Below are 17,407 nucleotides of genomic sequence, written 5' to 3'. Positions count from 1 at the left end.
ACTACAGATGTAGGTAGGAGTTTTTGTTATAAGAAACTGAGCTTCTGAATCTTTCAATCCGAAGATTAGAAACATACATAAGCACAAAATAGAAGTCTAAAGATTAAGAAACATTAGAAGCAGGCGTAAAGGAAAATAATGAGCATTTATTAATGTAGAAACCTTAGCAATCTATTTGTGTTTATCTCTGACCTTCTTCCTAACAGTCATTTGTCATAACGTTACATGCCAAGTGAGGGCAGATTACTCAGGCCTCTATAAATGCCTCCACAGCGGGCACTGTGACCCAGCTACGTGATAAATCTGCTCCTTAACTGCTTCCATCCATGTTTACTGATGATTGAGTAAAGCTTTAAAAGATGAGAGAGAGCTACCTCGATTACTCCCTTGAACCTTAGCAGGCCAGCAGTTTCAAAGTATGAACAGAAAACAAAAAAATATTCATGACAGTAAAAGAAATCGCTTATGTTTTACACAAAAGAAAATCTGCTAATTAACAGGGTTTTTTTTTAATTACACTTAATGCAGATGAGCAGAAAACATGCTAATCCATTTCTATGATCACATCAGACCACCCAGCAGCAACACATCAGCTTGACCTATTGTTCGTGTCATGTCCAATTTTTCTGTCTTTCAATATTGTTGCTGACATATCCCACTTAGCTGCCAATTTTTATATTCTCAGTGGTTAACATTTGAGTACGGGCGACACCTCTGTCAAGAAAAGTATACAGACATATTGCATTTTGGCAATAACACGTTGCAATACGACTCCTTGTGGACAGCATTTTTTCACATTGCAGCACTTTCTTTAATCTAAATGCTCACCTAATACACCTTCAAAAAAAAAATGCTAATTCGAGAGCCAAACCACTACACAGGACCACCAAGCAGAAATTTGTCGAAAAGGTGCAGGCTTGAACTCCCATTATCCACTGAACAAATCTTATTGAGATTCAGATAGAACCAAAGAGAGTGTAAGGTTTTGTTTAAGTACATAACTCTCATTTTGTGCATGATTTTCAGCTTGGAAGCACAACAGGTTATTTTTCAATTTTGTGGTCGAGAGACAAGAATGCTCGCCCGACTCTGAGGTAGCACTTTGTGACCTCACTTAGAATCTCACTATTGCTGCCGGTGAGTTTGTGTGGCCTGATTATGCACACTTGGCATAGACTTCATTTGTTTCTGTTTATGCTCTGTGAAGCCACTGCATAACTACAGTAAATGCTTACTGCAGAGGAAAAGACGTGACCTTTGCTACCAAAAGGGTGCAATTTGATTCCAGTCACCGTGAGTAACTTTAAAAGCCAAAACTCTGTAACCGAACATCCTCTATTCTGGAAATGATGCTTTGTATTCAAGTAGCAGACAAGCTCCTCTGGGAAAGCTCCACAAAATGAATATTGGGAACAGACACCATAAAGAGAACTTTAAAAAGATTGGAAACTGATGTTAAAGGGAAAAAACGGCCATTCTGAATTTTCTATTTTCCCCACTTGGAACTATTGCAACTAGCATTAAAGTTCTGTGAATTCTGAATGCTACAATATATGGCTACTGGTTACACTCATTCCCAGGCACGCTTGATAAAGCTAGGTAAAAAAATCTCATACATTTTATTTTATAGTAAATTAGCTGAATTTGACACTGAATCTAACATTGATTTGATCTATATTTATTCTTTAAATATATATATATAAAAAAATCAAAAGCTTTAAAATCAAATGGACAAAATGTAACTGAAGCATGCTCCTATTTTAACTTTTAAATCTAATCCTTTACCATTTATTTATAATCTCACAGTCTTGGAATGAATATCTGAAATTCCCACTCTTAGAAAAAAGGGTTTAATTAACCACGCAGCCTATAACATATATTATAGCAAAACCCAAAAAGTGAGTGTTCTCATTTTTCATGAATGAAAAATATCAGACGGTTTGAAACCCTTAACAGTTCTGCTGTTTTTTTTCTTTCTCATTTTTAAAAACCTACAAATACAAAAAACATTTCAAAGGCAAAAAAAAATGCAGCTTCAAAAAGAAAAAAAAATCACATCAAAAAGAAGTTAGCTGGTGAGTAGGACTTGATGCTAACTTGGTGAACAGTGAAATGAATGATTTATTTGATTATTTGTTCATAGTTGTTTATAGTCATGTATATGATGACAGCTAGTTATCCAGCAGAGAAAAAAAAATTCTTAATAAAAAAATGACTTGCTTGTCATCTTAAGGTAGCTAGCTTTAAGTGTCATCCATTGCTTGCAGACTTTTAACACTAAAAAAGGAAATATGGGAGAGAATATAACTGTTTGCTAAACCCAATCTTTATGTATTTATTGTTTATCATGAGCAGGAAAATTGCTTGTTTTTTCCCAATACTGAAAGAAATGAGGAGGATGAAAGGTGATCTTGAATCAATTGATGTAATGATTGTATTGCTCTGCAAACCAATAAAATCATGTATTAAATAAATCCATTCATAATTAAATGATCACAATCAGTGTCAAAGCAAAGAGGAAATGAAGTGATGCGAGTGGAGAAGAGTGAGCAAACATAAAGATGAGTAAGATGAGAGTGAGTCGAGTTTAACTTTAAGTTTACTTTAATCAAAGCAATACATGACTTTTATCAAGTAGTGATTTCACACACATGAAATCATTTCATGTTTGCTTTCTTTGTTTAATTTAAATAAAAAATGAACTGAAACTCTAAACCCATAACCTATAAACCTGAATAATAAATATAAAAACAGAAAATAGATAATAGTAAGAGTAATACAGTACAGTATACAGCAAAAAAGGCAGTTTATTTTCAAGTAATAAAAGTCAAACTATTAAATAAAAAAGTTAAATATTTTGTGATAAATTATTTCAGTTTTGAGCAAAATAATTGTCATCATTTTAGCCATTATTGTTTAGCCTAGTATACATAATGTGTATAAATAATGTGTCCTTTTTGCCATGTGTTTTAAGATTGTATTGCTCTACATGTCTGATAATGAAATGTGCAAATAATATAATGTTTATATTATAGGATTTATTTCACTTGGTTTACCTTTACAAACTAAATAAAAACATTTATTCGCACTTGCAGTAGTTACAATGGTAGAATAATAACATAAGAGGCAGCTATTTATTTCACAGTAAAATATTACCAAACTCCTTCAGAACAAACCTCTCTGGTTTGTGGAGACTAACCACATAGCAGGATCTCTATCAGCTCAGTGCCAGAACTGGGGTTAGACCACATAAAGCACCAAAACACACACCACGAATAAAACATAGCATTACCATGCCAAGATGCCAGAGCATTTCCAGCAACACAGACTGATTTCCAACTTACGACGTAGTATTCAGCACTTCTGTGCAGCTGTGCTACAAAGACTCTTGTTTGCCATAAGCCACACATGTTCTGACCAAGCTAAATAGTATCCAGATCAAATCAAGCACAGAAATAATCATTGGCCAAGCTTGAACTAAGACAGAGCTACCAGCTGTGACTGAATAATTCATGTTTTCTGGTCCATTTTGAATAACAAAGTACAAACACTTGGTAGATGCCTAGAATCACCTAGAATATCAAATGCGGGTTTTTGTTGTAGATTTTGAGAAGAAACTTCCAAACAGATAATGCAAAATGTAGAATGTCTTGAGCCAGTGAGGAGTGTTGAAATAAATGCATTTATTTCTACACAATATTTGCTTTTTTTTTGTGTGTTTTGATTAAATTTGACAGTTTTTATGTATTCTTTGATGTGTTATATAACGGTTGACTAAAGTTGTGATTGACTGCTGGGGCAAAGAGGCAATCTGGCACCCTAACCCTGGCATTCTATAAGCCAGTTTAAGCATGCCTGTAGCACACACACTGCCAAGGTCAACACATCATTCCACTCAATAAAGGGCTAAATCGGGCATTGAATTGTGCAACATCTCTGTTCAGGACCTACACTTAAAACACAGGTGACACGCTTGGGACCACCATTACTGTCATTTTACTTTTGACGATGAACCCTGATACACAGCAATTGTAGAGCATCTAAGAAGAAAAAGTGCATAAAAAGGATTTGCTGTTATTTTTCTCATTGTGGCTCGATCACACAGTAACAAAGTAAATGTAATTTGTTACTGTACTTTTCTGTTTTACAGGTAACATATTGAAGATCCACATCTGCCCCATGCAGACTCTAGTGTCCCACAAGGCTCGGTAATTGGTCCCCTCCTTTTCTCCCTCTATACCCACTCCATTGGTGAAGTCATATCCTCAGATGGGTTTTCTTACCACTGCTATGAATATGACACTTAACTTACCACAGCTTCCGCTCGGATCTCGGCATGCTTGACAGACATATCTTCCTGAAAGAGTGCTCATCAATTTAAACTCAACCCCAGCAAAACAGAACTAATGGCCATCCCAGGTGATTCATCTCCAGATAAAGATCTCCGAATAACTCTTCATGACTCTCTGCTCTCCCCTTCAGCCACTGCTCGCAAACTTGGGGTATCTATGGACAATCAACTGTCCTTCTCCTTACATGCTGCTAATGTGCCTCGTTCTTGTCGATTTCTTCTCTATAACATCCAAAGGATTTTACTATTTCTGTCCACACAGGCTGCCCAGGTACTTGTTTAGTCAAATGTGCTTTGTCCTGAGTGCCAAGCCGGTAGAATCATGAGCAGGCCAGGGTTATGCCCATTAAAGAGGAGAGAATAACAGTTAGAGCAACAGTGTTTCTGTCTCACTGTGATCTGGGATTCCTGTAAAATTGGATCTAAAGGAATATAAGGGTCTTCTGGTGCAGATATCACAGATAGGAAGGGAGATTTGCTCAGTATAGTGTTGATGATGGCTCTATAGAAAAACAGCACCCATACTGAGATGTCCTTATAGGACATTTGTTGACTTGATTCTGAATGGTCAGATGGTGTTGATGAATTTTTTATATAAGCACATTCATCGATTAAAGCTCATTTACAGGGACTTCTATATTGTACCTAAAAAAACAGATGCAAAAATGTTGTTATTTATCAAAAAAAAAAGAAAAAAGTGAACCCTTCCTAGGTAAAATATTTATTTAACATGTTTGGTAGGCATCAGTTCTTTAAAACAGTTGTTTTTTTTATTATTTGAAAAGTCTACCAGACACTGTATCACAGCCATCAAATTTGCCTTTCTGGTTTCTCAGAACAAAAAAAGAGGATTTTAAAGTAACAACAGTTTCTATAATGTATTTTTGCTAGAATGAAACCGATAACAAATATTTCGGTATCCTGTTTCATAATTGTTCTACAACTTTAGTTGTAACCATACAGTTGATACTTAAATAAATTAAAAACTTCAAAGCATTGTTCTGCTTTAATCTTTGCATACTGTATAACCCTGTTTTACAATGCTTCAATTAAATTTTGTCTTAAAATGTGCATCCCAACTGCTATTCACTGCACTTAAAAAAACACTATATGAACCTTCCAGTGCTGATCCTACCACAAATAATGGTGATTATGTAATTTTGAAAAATCTTATTTTTTCCTTTTAAAACATAAGCCTTTTTTTTTATTGGTTGAATATTTTGGCATTTTAATAATCAAAATTAAATGTTTACACAGAAGTTTAAAGAAAGCAAGGCTGTTCATGATTTTCCTCCCTGGAGAGCCATCCCTCCCATCGTAAACATTTCATAGCTACAGAAAGAGGATGTCCTCTTTACTTTGGTGATATCGTGCCACACATTTCAACCTGCAGAATTCCAGCAGAGCATGAAGGATGTGTGGGGGTTATGTAGCTACAGAGAGTGCATTCATCTGATAAAACTCCTTTATTATTTCCAGTGTATGTGCAAGGCATTCTACAAACACAGGAAATAAGAGTGTGAATGAAAGGATATGCTGAAAGGAACACTTTAATCATTAAAAAAATATATATGTGTAAGCTAATATAGGGAGTGATGCACTATATACATATATACATATAAATATAATATGTGTTATGACTTTAAACTTTTTATTTTCATTTTGAAAGGTCTGTTCCTTGTAATTATTTCTCAATCAATCTTCCTGGGCCAACAACATTCCCTACCAAATTGTCATTAATGTCCTGCTTGACCCAGATAGCCAATGAAAATGTTTTCTCTCTCCAAGATCACTTCCTTCACGTCACGCCAGAGTAAAGCGCCAAGGTCGCAAAGGCTGCTAGTCTCCTCTTCTGCTCTATAACCCTAAAAACAAGCCCATGAATCAAGACACAGAATACTTTTGGAGCTGCAAACTATGTTCAAAAGCAACAACTAATATCTCTGGCACTGTGGTAAAACTAATAATTGTTTAAGTTTGAGGACTTGAGGCAACACAACATTAAATCAAGTGCCAATTGGAACCTTTCTTCTCTAAGCACTGATTTTAACTAGATATATGTAAACATAAAAATTATTTTAAAGATTTAATTTGAAAATAATTATTTATTCAATTAAAATCACTCAATTAATATATTTATTGCATTGCCTGCATGATTGTCATGAGTTAACTCACAATTAATCGCAACTTAATTGCACATTTCTATCTGTTCTAAATGTACCTTGAATTAATACTTTTTAAGTTTTTAATACTCTAATCAACTTGGGCATGGACAAATATTGATGCTTCATGCAAAAGTATATTTATTATTAGTGAAACCAGACTCAACATAGAGCATAAAGACAAAATGTTCTTGTAAATGTTTTAAAAAGTAATTATGAGGTTTAAAATTACGTAAATCATCAGGACGCCAAACGAAACTTTTCCTATGTTTCCACACGGATGGTTTTAATTGCTGGATGTGTGTGTGCCATGGTGGATTTTGGTGCTTAATTTGAGACTTGGCACATCAGTAAAACAAATGTTTATTGATAAAAAAAAAAATCTAAAGTTTTGTTTTTTGTACTATCTGAGTACAGAAAGGACATTGTAAATAAATGTGTTGATATGAAGGTTTTAATTTTGCCTATTTTATATTTATTTATATCTTTAAATAAAAATAGTCTAACAGAAATGCTGCATTATTCACGCATTAATAAAATTAGTGGCGTTAAAATGAATTTGCTTTAATGTGTATATAACGTGCTATCCGCGAGAGACCGGGAAAATCAGCCAAACTAATTAGTTATGTGGCATAAATGCAGTTCTGCGATAAATCGGGGGCGCGAGATTCAAACCGCAGTAAAGCGGTGGATTACTGTATAATAATACAGGCATTATTACAACACAACAAAAACTTGTCTAGAAAATGCAAAGAAACTGGATCTAAAATAAAGTTACTAATTACTGATGCACAAGGCAGTTCAAGTGATGGTTTGGGCATGTGCACAGGAGGGACATGGGGTATATTAGTAGGAGAATGGAGCCACCAGGAAGGAGGAAAAGAGGAAGACAAGGAGGAGGTTTATGGATTTGGTGAGGGAATTAGCAATTAGTTGAGTTGAAAGAGTTAGTGGCGACCCCTAATTGGAGCAGACGAAAGAAGGAAAAGATACGTCGAGAAGTGACTGAATGAAGATATCCTTTATGTAAACATGAAGAGCGCTTAATTTCATTTCATGATGAAATACAATGAAAGACAGGGTCTATGTTGTAACAAAAATCTTTGTTAGGCAAAGCAAACTACTGCAATTGCAGAATAAAAGACCAAAGCAAAATTTATCAGCCATACAAACTATGAACAATGTGAAAAAAGGAAGAAAGGAACTTAAAATAAAATGTAATTACATTAAAATATACAATTCCATCTTTGTTTAGTTATGTCCCTTCAAAGAAACTTGAGGAAAAGTGTGAGTCATGGATGTGGATGCCATACATATATGACAAAACAGTCAAATACCATTAACTCAATAAGCATAAAAACGTCCTTTAGCAACTAAACTTCCTTTAGACCAGGGGTCACCAACATACTGCCCACGTACACCAGGTTGCCCGCAGGCCTTTTCTAAAAATAGCTCACCAAAGTGCCACTTACCAGTGAGCTACATCAAGTTTTTTTATCAAACTGGTAGACCTTCACATTAATCGGTACCCGAGAAGTAACTCTCAGTTTCAAAAAAGTTGGTGACCCCTGCTTTAGACCCCATCTAGTGTAAAAATAAAAAATGTGCAATATTATGACAATTTGACTGATATCTGTTGGGCTCGTCTGTGAACAAGTGTTTCAGTAACTAAGTATACAGTGTATAGTAACTAAGCAACTAATAGCTAATCCCAACAATAATTTATTCGCATCAATCATGTGCAACCATACAATGATTACATAACACAAATCGGTGACGAATGGATTTAGGAAGCAGCTGGACTACTCCTAAGTGGGTCTTTCAGAGCTGTGTAAAAGGGTCAGGTCACACAGATGTCAGACCTTCCCATGCATGTGCGTCATATGCTTTCCCCATCTGTTCTTCGTCACTACATTCATATCCATGCAAGAGACACTGCTGTCACTGCCAGCTGTATAGAACCATGTTTGCTGTCAATCAATTTTTCTTGATATGGCAGGTAATAGCATTATAAAATTATGTATACTAACAGGAATCAGGAGCCATAAGAAAGCGTCAGAAAGCTTTAGATATGATGTAAAAAACATTGTCTGAATTCAGACACTTACAGAATCCTCAGACTTATGGTTTGCAGGACCTTCATTCAAGAAATCATCAGGGAGATCGTCAGGATGGCTCAGGGTGAACTCACGGATAAAAATAGCTTCTCCATCGCTAGCATTCACCCATACCTGAAAAAAAAAACTAAATGTGTTAATGCAGGTTTTGTTCCCTAATAGTAGCATTTAGTCTTGTGTAATGCTTTAACAGCCTGCTTGATCATCTCCGTTTAATCATCTATGTTAAAAAATCTATTAATTGAGATTGAAGAACAATAACTTTTCAGAAGAAATTATGAAAAACAAGAAGCAATAATGAATAGAGAACAATACAACTAATATGTGTCTGGGATAAATTAGGCCTTGTCAAATATTTGCCCAGTGCCCATTACAGTTTATGAAAACAATGTGAGCTACCCGTCAAAAGCGAAGACCACCATTTTTGTCTCACACGCCTCCACTGTACCACAAGAACAGTGTATTATTTCTAGCATTTCATGCACATTAAAATGGATTTTCAAGCTGTTTGCTTCACTAAACGGTTTATGTTATGTGGTCAGCCCCCGATGTGCTGGGTATCCCTTCAGTGTTTGGAAAAACTTCCCGTATTAGAAGTCACACCAGGGGAGAGCTTGGACAGGGCCCATTAACAGCAATCATTCTTAAAGATGCACAAGCTCATAAGCTCTAGCCTCAGCTGCTCTCCTAAGGCCATAAACGCCCGATAAAGAAGGAGGTCAGTTGTGGGACTTGGAGGGTCTGTGCCAAGCTGGTGATGATTAGATTAGCTACATAAGGCTAAGTAGGAGGCTCCTACAAATCTGCTATGGAACTTCTTCAAAATATGGACCTAAGTAACAATAACAAATAAAATATGTGCTAATACCCAGAGCTTTACACTATTTGCTAAGCAAGAGATTCTGTGGTTAACAAATAATTTGGCTGGAAAGTGGCAGTAATTCAATGTTGTATACATTCAGAGGACGTTTGTTAAAAGCACCTGGATAGTGAATAAATATATATAACACATTAGCAAAATAACCAATTAGGGCACAATAGGTTTTGATAATACAGGAAGTTTGTTTTGAACATGCCATGTTAGATTGTGAGTATATATTATTCTGGTTTGTGTTTGCATTATTCAGCTATTACAGTTATCCAATTTGGTACATTATTTAAATCTGAAATAAGGAAAATTATGTACTGTACATCAGATAAAACTTACGAAATCACAGAATCAAATGCATCTGTGTTTATATACTTACCTCTAAAGAACAGATTGGGAGATATTTTATTTTTAAATTACCCTTTTGTTCCTTCACAATACGACTGCTGAATTACTATACTTATTAGCTAAGTGACTAATACAATAGATCCATGCTTTAAGCAAAGTTAGTAAGCCTGTGCAATTTGCCACCGGAAACTCAAAAACCTTGTTCTTGAATCTAGTTGAACAAATCAGATGACTGGTCTTCATGTTGTGCCAAGACACACTAATGTGAGGTAAAACTTCTTGTATTTAGAGTACACGACATGCAACTATTTTATAATGCTATTTAAATAAACACATTTACACTTTATATTATAATAACTATTGATAAAATTAAAGTGTTAATCTATTTAAATTCAATTAAATATAATTAAACCATAACATATTGTGAGACCCCATCAGCAGATTCCCATATAAATTGGGATCATGTGATTTAATAAACCAGAAGCAATGAAACCAATTACTGTATTTTTCGGACTATAAGCCGCTACTTTTTTCCCCGCGGCTTAAACAACAAAGTGGTAATATATGGATTTTTCCTGGGTTTTTCCCGGTAAAAAAAAAATTTGGAAAATACATTGATAAATAACAAATCTTGTATAAAAACATAATAGAAGAGTATGTAAAGATATAATAAGGTTTTATTCAGTGTATTTTCCTTGGGGATGAGACGACTTGAGCTAACGAAAACACCGGTAGGGTGTGTGTGTGTGTGTGTGTGTGTGTGTGTGTGTGGGTTGAGGCGATAAGCGGAGGCAGAGGGAAAACTAATTTTTTACTATCACTCCTGTACACTACGTATCCCTATACTTAAAATTTTTTACTTTTTCTTCTTTGCTAATCTTAATTTCCATCACAATCTTTGCTTTCTTGCTTCGCTTCGCCATCTAGCAGCGGCATCTCGACCTCAATTTTTTGCTTGCGTAACAGAGCAAAAAAATCGACCGAGTAACCGCTCGTACCTCGGAAAACTCGTACATTAATGCACTCGGAGGTCAAGGTACCACTGTAGTTGTGAAAGGAAGGAGGAAGACAGTGAACAATGACTTACTTGGTAGGCTAATGTTTGGATACAAGCCGTTGTAATGCGTTGAGTCTGGGTGAAGGGAGAGCTCGCTAACTCCAGTTGCAACAGAAATCATATAAGCACAGACAGGTTTCCAAAACTCGTGCTTTTTTATTTTACTTGGCAACAGCGTTACGGGTTAGTCAAAGAAACTTAGAAATAAGCATCAGAAAATAAAAAGGACATAATCCTCAGTCTTGAACACACGCAGTAATAGCAGAAGAATGCAGTGGCAGGCTATTCCCAAAATACCGCTATGCTCCTAATAGAAGCGCAACATATTGCATTTAGTGTCTTTCGTTAAAGCCTGTGTAAAGTTCATTAGTTTCAGTGTAGACATTGTAGGCTTATAGACAGGTGCGGCTTATTTATGTTAAAAATAAAAATCTTTGTCAAATTCAGTGGGTGCGGCTTATATTTATGGGTGCGCTTTATAGTCCGGAAATTATGGTATATATTCATTACCAGCACTGTCCTCCCCTTTTTTATGCTTTTAATTTAATTGTCTACAAAAAAATTTAATAATCCATTTAATATAAGTATTGTGGGTAAACTATTAAAAATTCAACGTCATCACAATGCAATATATGCTAAAATCCGTTTCTACAGTATCTCCTGCATCTTTTACCCTTTTCTTACACACCTTTAATAAAGAATGACCACATACTGTATTTGTGCCCTTGTGGATATGTAATTCTCACATAAATGTTCTAAAGCTCAGGTTTTAATCCCAGGTGTTGATTGTGTTCACGCTGTGCACATAGATTATGGCTGCTGTAGCTCGTTATTGGCTGGTTGTCTATTACTCATGCTTGTTTGGAGGATTACAGTAGTTTGGATGGTTCCTGTTTTCTAAAGATTAGATCTTATTTTGCTCTAATGGATGTTCTCACCTGAATCAAATCTCAGGAATATCAACCAGGAAAAGTGTACTTAGATTAAATCTCATTGCTGGTTTCTTGTCCTGAACCTTTGTTTGTGTGCAGATAAATCAATAATGGCCTGCTAATCTTAAATTATTTAAAAACATTACGAAAGGTTAAGCAGCCAGCATAAGTTTGGTCAGCATTTCTGCATAGATAACTTCAGAATAAATGGAAATTCCAAACATGTTCTGACTATGCATTGCACTAAAGAATGTGAAAACAATGTATGCTTCTTTGAACATTACCCGTCTCTAGCTGTCTACATCAAATGAAAGCATGGATGAACACAGAAAATGCTTGTCAGACGAATATACATGCAACATGAAAAGGCTGCTCTAAGTAGGAATTCATGTGGCAGATCCGATTTTTGAAGTCATTCAGTCACCCAGCACTATCGGGTGTGTGCTCTTTTGGTAAATTCCTCAAATTTCAGCAGCACATAACTTTTCAGGCATTGTTAAAGTTGCACCCTACATTCTATCACATTTGTGTCTGCAAGTTCAAATTCTGCAACTTCCAAGTGCTGGTTTACTTACTATGCCCTGAAAAGCCTGAAACCACAAGCAATTACTAGCATTGTATTAACTATTTTAATGAGACTGATACCCATAAACCAGGAATGGCACACAATATTGAACTGGTCTATGCAAAAGGCGCTGTCAGGGGTTCATAGGAACTATCAACAAGACCTAGGAAAACATACTGCTCAAACTCAAACTAGAAGTGGAATGTTTCTTCTTCTGCTACTTCAGAATCAGAAAGCATATTTTTCCAGAATTAACAAAGACAATTTTATAATTTTTGATAAGCATTGAGCATTTTGGGTAAAAGTCATGCATTAAATGATTTCCTGGACAGAACATTCCTTGCAGATTCGGGTTTTGCACATTTACAGTAATTTAAAAACACAATCCCTCCAGTGATAAGACTGGGTGCAGTGAAGCCTCATCCTCTGAGACTCCATATCACACCATCCAATCAATCATAGCACTTTTATTCAAGAGAAAGGCCGCTGAGTGAAACCTGGCTGAACTAAAGCTTAATAGAGCATGGCAGCCAAGTCTTTTCTAGAATGTTTAAGACAAATTTATCAAATTCCCTTCCTAACGTCTTGCTTAAGAAAACAAGCCAGCTGTTAAAATCAGCTGTCACGGTGCCTGTACTCCCATTGGTCCTAGACGTTAAGTGCTGGCAGAAATCTCTTCTCTTAAGTCAACAACACTCGCCTTAAAAGTCTACGTACTTCTGTTTTGCTTCCGTTATGTCATCCTTATAAACCTTCTGTTAATGAATATTGTGAGATAAATGAAATTGGATGTCACCATCCGACTGCTAAATAATCATCCTAAGAAAATATTATAGCAATTTGCCCGAGTGTTTGGACAACCTAAACATATGCTTTCTTCAAACACATAATTTTTAATACGCAGTTAAATTAAGGTTAATTATGCAAAATCTGTAATCAGAATGTATTTTTGTCAGCATTAACTTGTTTTTGAAAGTCTCTTAGCTTTGCACCAGAGAAGACCTGGAAGATCTCCACTAGTACGAATAGACAGAGAAGCACTTTTGAAAGCCCTTAAATGTAAACACTTCTTATTCCATGCTTTCAAACATTCAAAATATGGCCACTATGTCTGGAAAGGAATATGTCATAATTTAAAAATAAAACAACAACAAAAAAAAACCTTAAGAAAATTAACAGGGCCCTTAAGACTAAACTCTGACGATGTACAGGTTTGGAACAAGGCACCATCAAACTTATCCTTCTGAATACACCAACTTAGTGAGGAGACATGACTAACATTAACAGTGACAATGGTGTATGTACAGTATATGTGTGGAACAGAGTAAGAGTGAGCAATGTACACTTCTTTTATTGGCAATAAAATTGAATTTCAAAGTACAAGCATGGTGCATTGAGAGAAAGATGGAAAGCCCAGGTCACAGCAGGCCTACAAAAGAAGACAATCAGAAATAATAACATCAACCTGATATTATAATTTGTCTTTCCTGGAGGGAGATTCCAGGTACTAGAGCTGAGGGAAATGAAAAGGAGGACCACATACTGTATGCTCAGTGCAATCCCAATCTAGGCTTCTGTTTCATTCATAGGTTCCTAAGATTAATAAGATATCTTCCACTGTTTTGATACCAGAGCACTCTTTTCCTCCCTGCTCCTGACTGTATGAAATGAAACAGGAAAGAGGTATTTGGCTAAATCTCCTTCTAAAGGGATCAGTGCAAGGTTACTTTTAATGCTTGAGTTATGAGGAATTCTTGAATGATGTCCACTGATGTGCCACTTGTCTTTTTTTCACTGTCCTGTTGTTCATCGTCTATCTTCTGAACCCTTAGTGCTTTCTCTCACGACAGATCAGTTTTTCCCCCCAAATGGTGGCTTTTCTTTCCTAAAGGGACATTTCTGTCACAGCACTTTTTCTTACTCATGCTGTGCAGTGACATGCTGCAATCCCATAGCATGATGTTTAGAATAATTTTCCAGACACAAGTGGGGAAAAACAGGGCAACAGCACAAAAGTCTGCCCACAATATAATCTGCAACCAAAAAAAGAAGTCAACACCAGAGATCAAAGCACTGATAAAGACATTTGTCCTGGCTGGTTTTACACATTACACTTTTTGCCTGGTAAAGTACCCCTGGTTACAAATTGCATTTCATGCACTGTGTATCGGTAAGACGTTGTATCCATAAGTTAATTCTTTGATTCCTGACTTTGTTTGCGCTGTTTGGACTTTCATGATATACCTGTATTTCCAATGCAATTTTTTTTGTTTTGTTAAATGAGGAATAGACAGCAGTTAAGTACATTCATGTAATAAACCTGGATGATGTTGAGAGGAAGGAGGAAAAAAAAGAAGGAAAAACCTGTCACAATCTTGGACAAAAAGCTAATGCTGAACTCTACAATCCTCCATTATGCTCTGCTATTTCTAAAGGTCTTAAAATAAGACATTTGTCTCCCTCTCTAGACTAACCGTCCGTGTTAAGAATAATTGATCTTTTTCTTCCCATACCTTTTATAGCTCAGACATCTCTTTCTTATGACAAAGTTATGTAAAACACTGCTGCGTGAGATTTGAGGATACTTTGCACCATGCGAGTCGGAAAAATTTAGCCGTGACAGAGTTGAGTACTTTGCCTCTTATGGAAATATGAAGCAGCATGATATTGACAAAGCCTCAAGAGAGAGGTGGCAACTGGAAGCTGTGATTTAGATGTTCATTGCTTTCCGGCCTATGACTACATCACAGTCCATTTATCTTCTGCTGTTTAACAGTTAGGATTCCTGAAAGGCCTTTGAACTATAAATCAACTCTGTCATGCAAACCTTAAAGTGTCAGGCTGTTCCCCTGCAGCCCTTACTGTTGACAGGTGTAGTAGTTGATTTAGATGTCAATAAAATGAAACTGCTGTTTAATGCTGGTACATAGTTTACGCTAATAATCTTAGGATTAACTTTAGAACAAAAGTATAGTTTAACATCACTTAAATGGATTTAGTACTGCCATCCTGAAAGATTTTTACATTCCCTAATTTGTCTCTTCCAAAATTGAATACATTCAAACAGTGGTAGGGTACAATTAATTTAATTCTATTGGTACATGACAGAGGTGGCAAAAGTACACACATGCTTTACTTAAGTAGAAGTACAGATACTCATGTTTTAAAATACTCAGGTAAAAGTTGAAGTACTGACTATACTTTTTTACTCAAGTTTAAGTAAAAAAGTTTGGGCTCTGATATGTACTTAAGTAAAAAGTATCCTTTACTACCACCTGTTTTAGCATGATGATGTTAACTAAACTTTTACATCATATTAATATTAGGGCTGTCAATTGATTAAAAATATTTATTCGCGAATAATGGCATGCTTGTCATGAGTTAACTCAACATTAAACGAAACTTAAATGTACAGTTTTATCTGTTCTTAATGTGCCTTAAATAAATACTTTCCAAGTATGAATACTCTAATCAACATGGGAATGGACAATATGGATGTTTTATGCAAATGTATGTTTATTATTAGTGAAACCAAACCCAATATAGAGCATGAAGACAAAATATTCTTGTAAATGTTTTCAAGTAATTATGGTGTTTTAAATTACATAAATCATCAGGACACCAAATGGAACCTTTGCTATGTTTCCACACGGACGTTAATTGGGTGACACCTGATAAATTGTACGTCTTCTAACTTTTATACGGATTTGGTTATTATTTTTTATTTGTGTGTCTATGCGTGTATACAAATAAAAGTAGACCCTTTACAGATTGGAATAATGTACTGCTCTGACCTGTACGATCAAAAAAGACAAAGTAATTTCAGTTAGTTTAGGCGGTATGAGGAAAAAATGCCACAAAAACGACCCCCAGAGGGTTAATTTTGTGCATCATGGCGGATTTTGGTGCTGATTTGAGATTGGCACATCAGAAAAACAACAGTTAATTCCGCCTCTTTTATATGTATTCATATTTTTAATAAAAATGGTCAAACTAAAATGAGCACGTTAATAAAACTAATACCGTTAAAATGAATATGCGTTAACACGGTATTAACGCGTTAATTTTCACAATTGATGTGTTATCTAATGAATGTATCCAGGCTGAACAATCACCATATAGAACACAAGCAGAGAAAAGAGGATGATGATCAGAAATGTTTCTGTTCTTAGTCCTGTTTACATCGCTGACTCCCTCTGTCTCATCCACATTAACCCCAGAATTCTTGTTGACTTCAGTCTTCTCATTGTGAGCTTCATAAACTAGTCTACGTCTGTGGTGTGTGAGAGTCAGGTGCAAGAAACAGGTGATTGGGCTAAAAACTAATATACAATAAAAAATATTAACATTTAAACGATAAGATTAAAAATAAAGTAACAAGCATGTTTTGAAAAAAAAAAAATTAAGAAGTAGAAAGCACAGATATTTGTGTAAAAATGTAATGAGTAAATGTAAAAAGTTGTCCAAAAAATATATAGTAAAGTAAAATACTGATACTTAAAAAATCTACTTAAACACAGTAACAAAGTACAGTTGAACCCACTTATCTCGACCTCGGTTAACTCGCCAACCCTATTAAGTCTTTTGGAGTGGAACCGCCAAATTCTCGCTTTGTCTTAGCATTTTTTATCAGTTATGTCAATTTTTTTTGTCGCCGAACCATGATAGGGGGGCAAATTTGCCACTTAAGGTCAGTTATGTCAGGAATCCCCCTGCCATGCCCCCTTCGGCGGCGGGATTACCCGAAGCACCCTGCTTCTTTTTCCGTGCGTGCCCCGCCCACACGGAGCTCGTCGCAGTCATGCTGATCACACACACCTGACTCTCATTCACTCACTCATCCCATCTCCTATTTAAGCCCCTCACCTCCACACACTCGCGGTCCGTTATTGTTTGTGCATGATCGTATGTGTTGGTTCATGTCGGTCTGTGTGATCGCGTATACGTATCCCGCTACGTACCCTTCTTCTCGGACTCCGCATTCTCTCAACGGCACCCCGGATTACC

General features: G+C 35.9%; 1 protein-coding gene across 3 annotated transcripts in view; it reads right to left on the bottom strand.

Moving 5' to 3' along the window:
- Positions 1–17,407, bottom strand: part of LOC310726569 (ADAMTS-like protein 1) — a 110,030-nt gene that overhangs the window by 54,654 nt on the left and 37,969 nt on the right. For all 3 annotated transcript variants that reach the window (XR_014533793.1, XM_083542289.1, XM_083542291.1), the window contains exon 2: positions 8,622–8,744. Coding sequence is in view for 2 of the 3 variants with exons in the window: in XM_083542289.1 (XP_083398415.1) it covers positions 8,622–8,744 (123 nt within the window). In the remaining variant the exon portion in view is untranslated. The remainder of the gene's footprint in view (positions 1–8,621; positions 8,745–17,407) is intronic.

The sequence above is a fragment of the Silurus aristotelis genome, assembly GCF_946808225.1.
Source record: "Silurus aristotelis genome assembly, chromosome: 5".
NCBI lineage: Eukaryota > Metazoa > Chordata > Actinopteri > Siluriformes > Siluridae > Silurus > Silurus aristotelis.
Note: the sequence above shows the minus strand (reverse complement) of the source record. Positions and strands in the feature narration are given on the sequence as shown.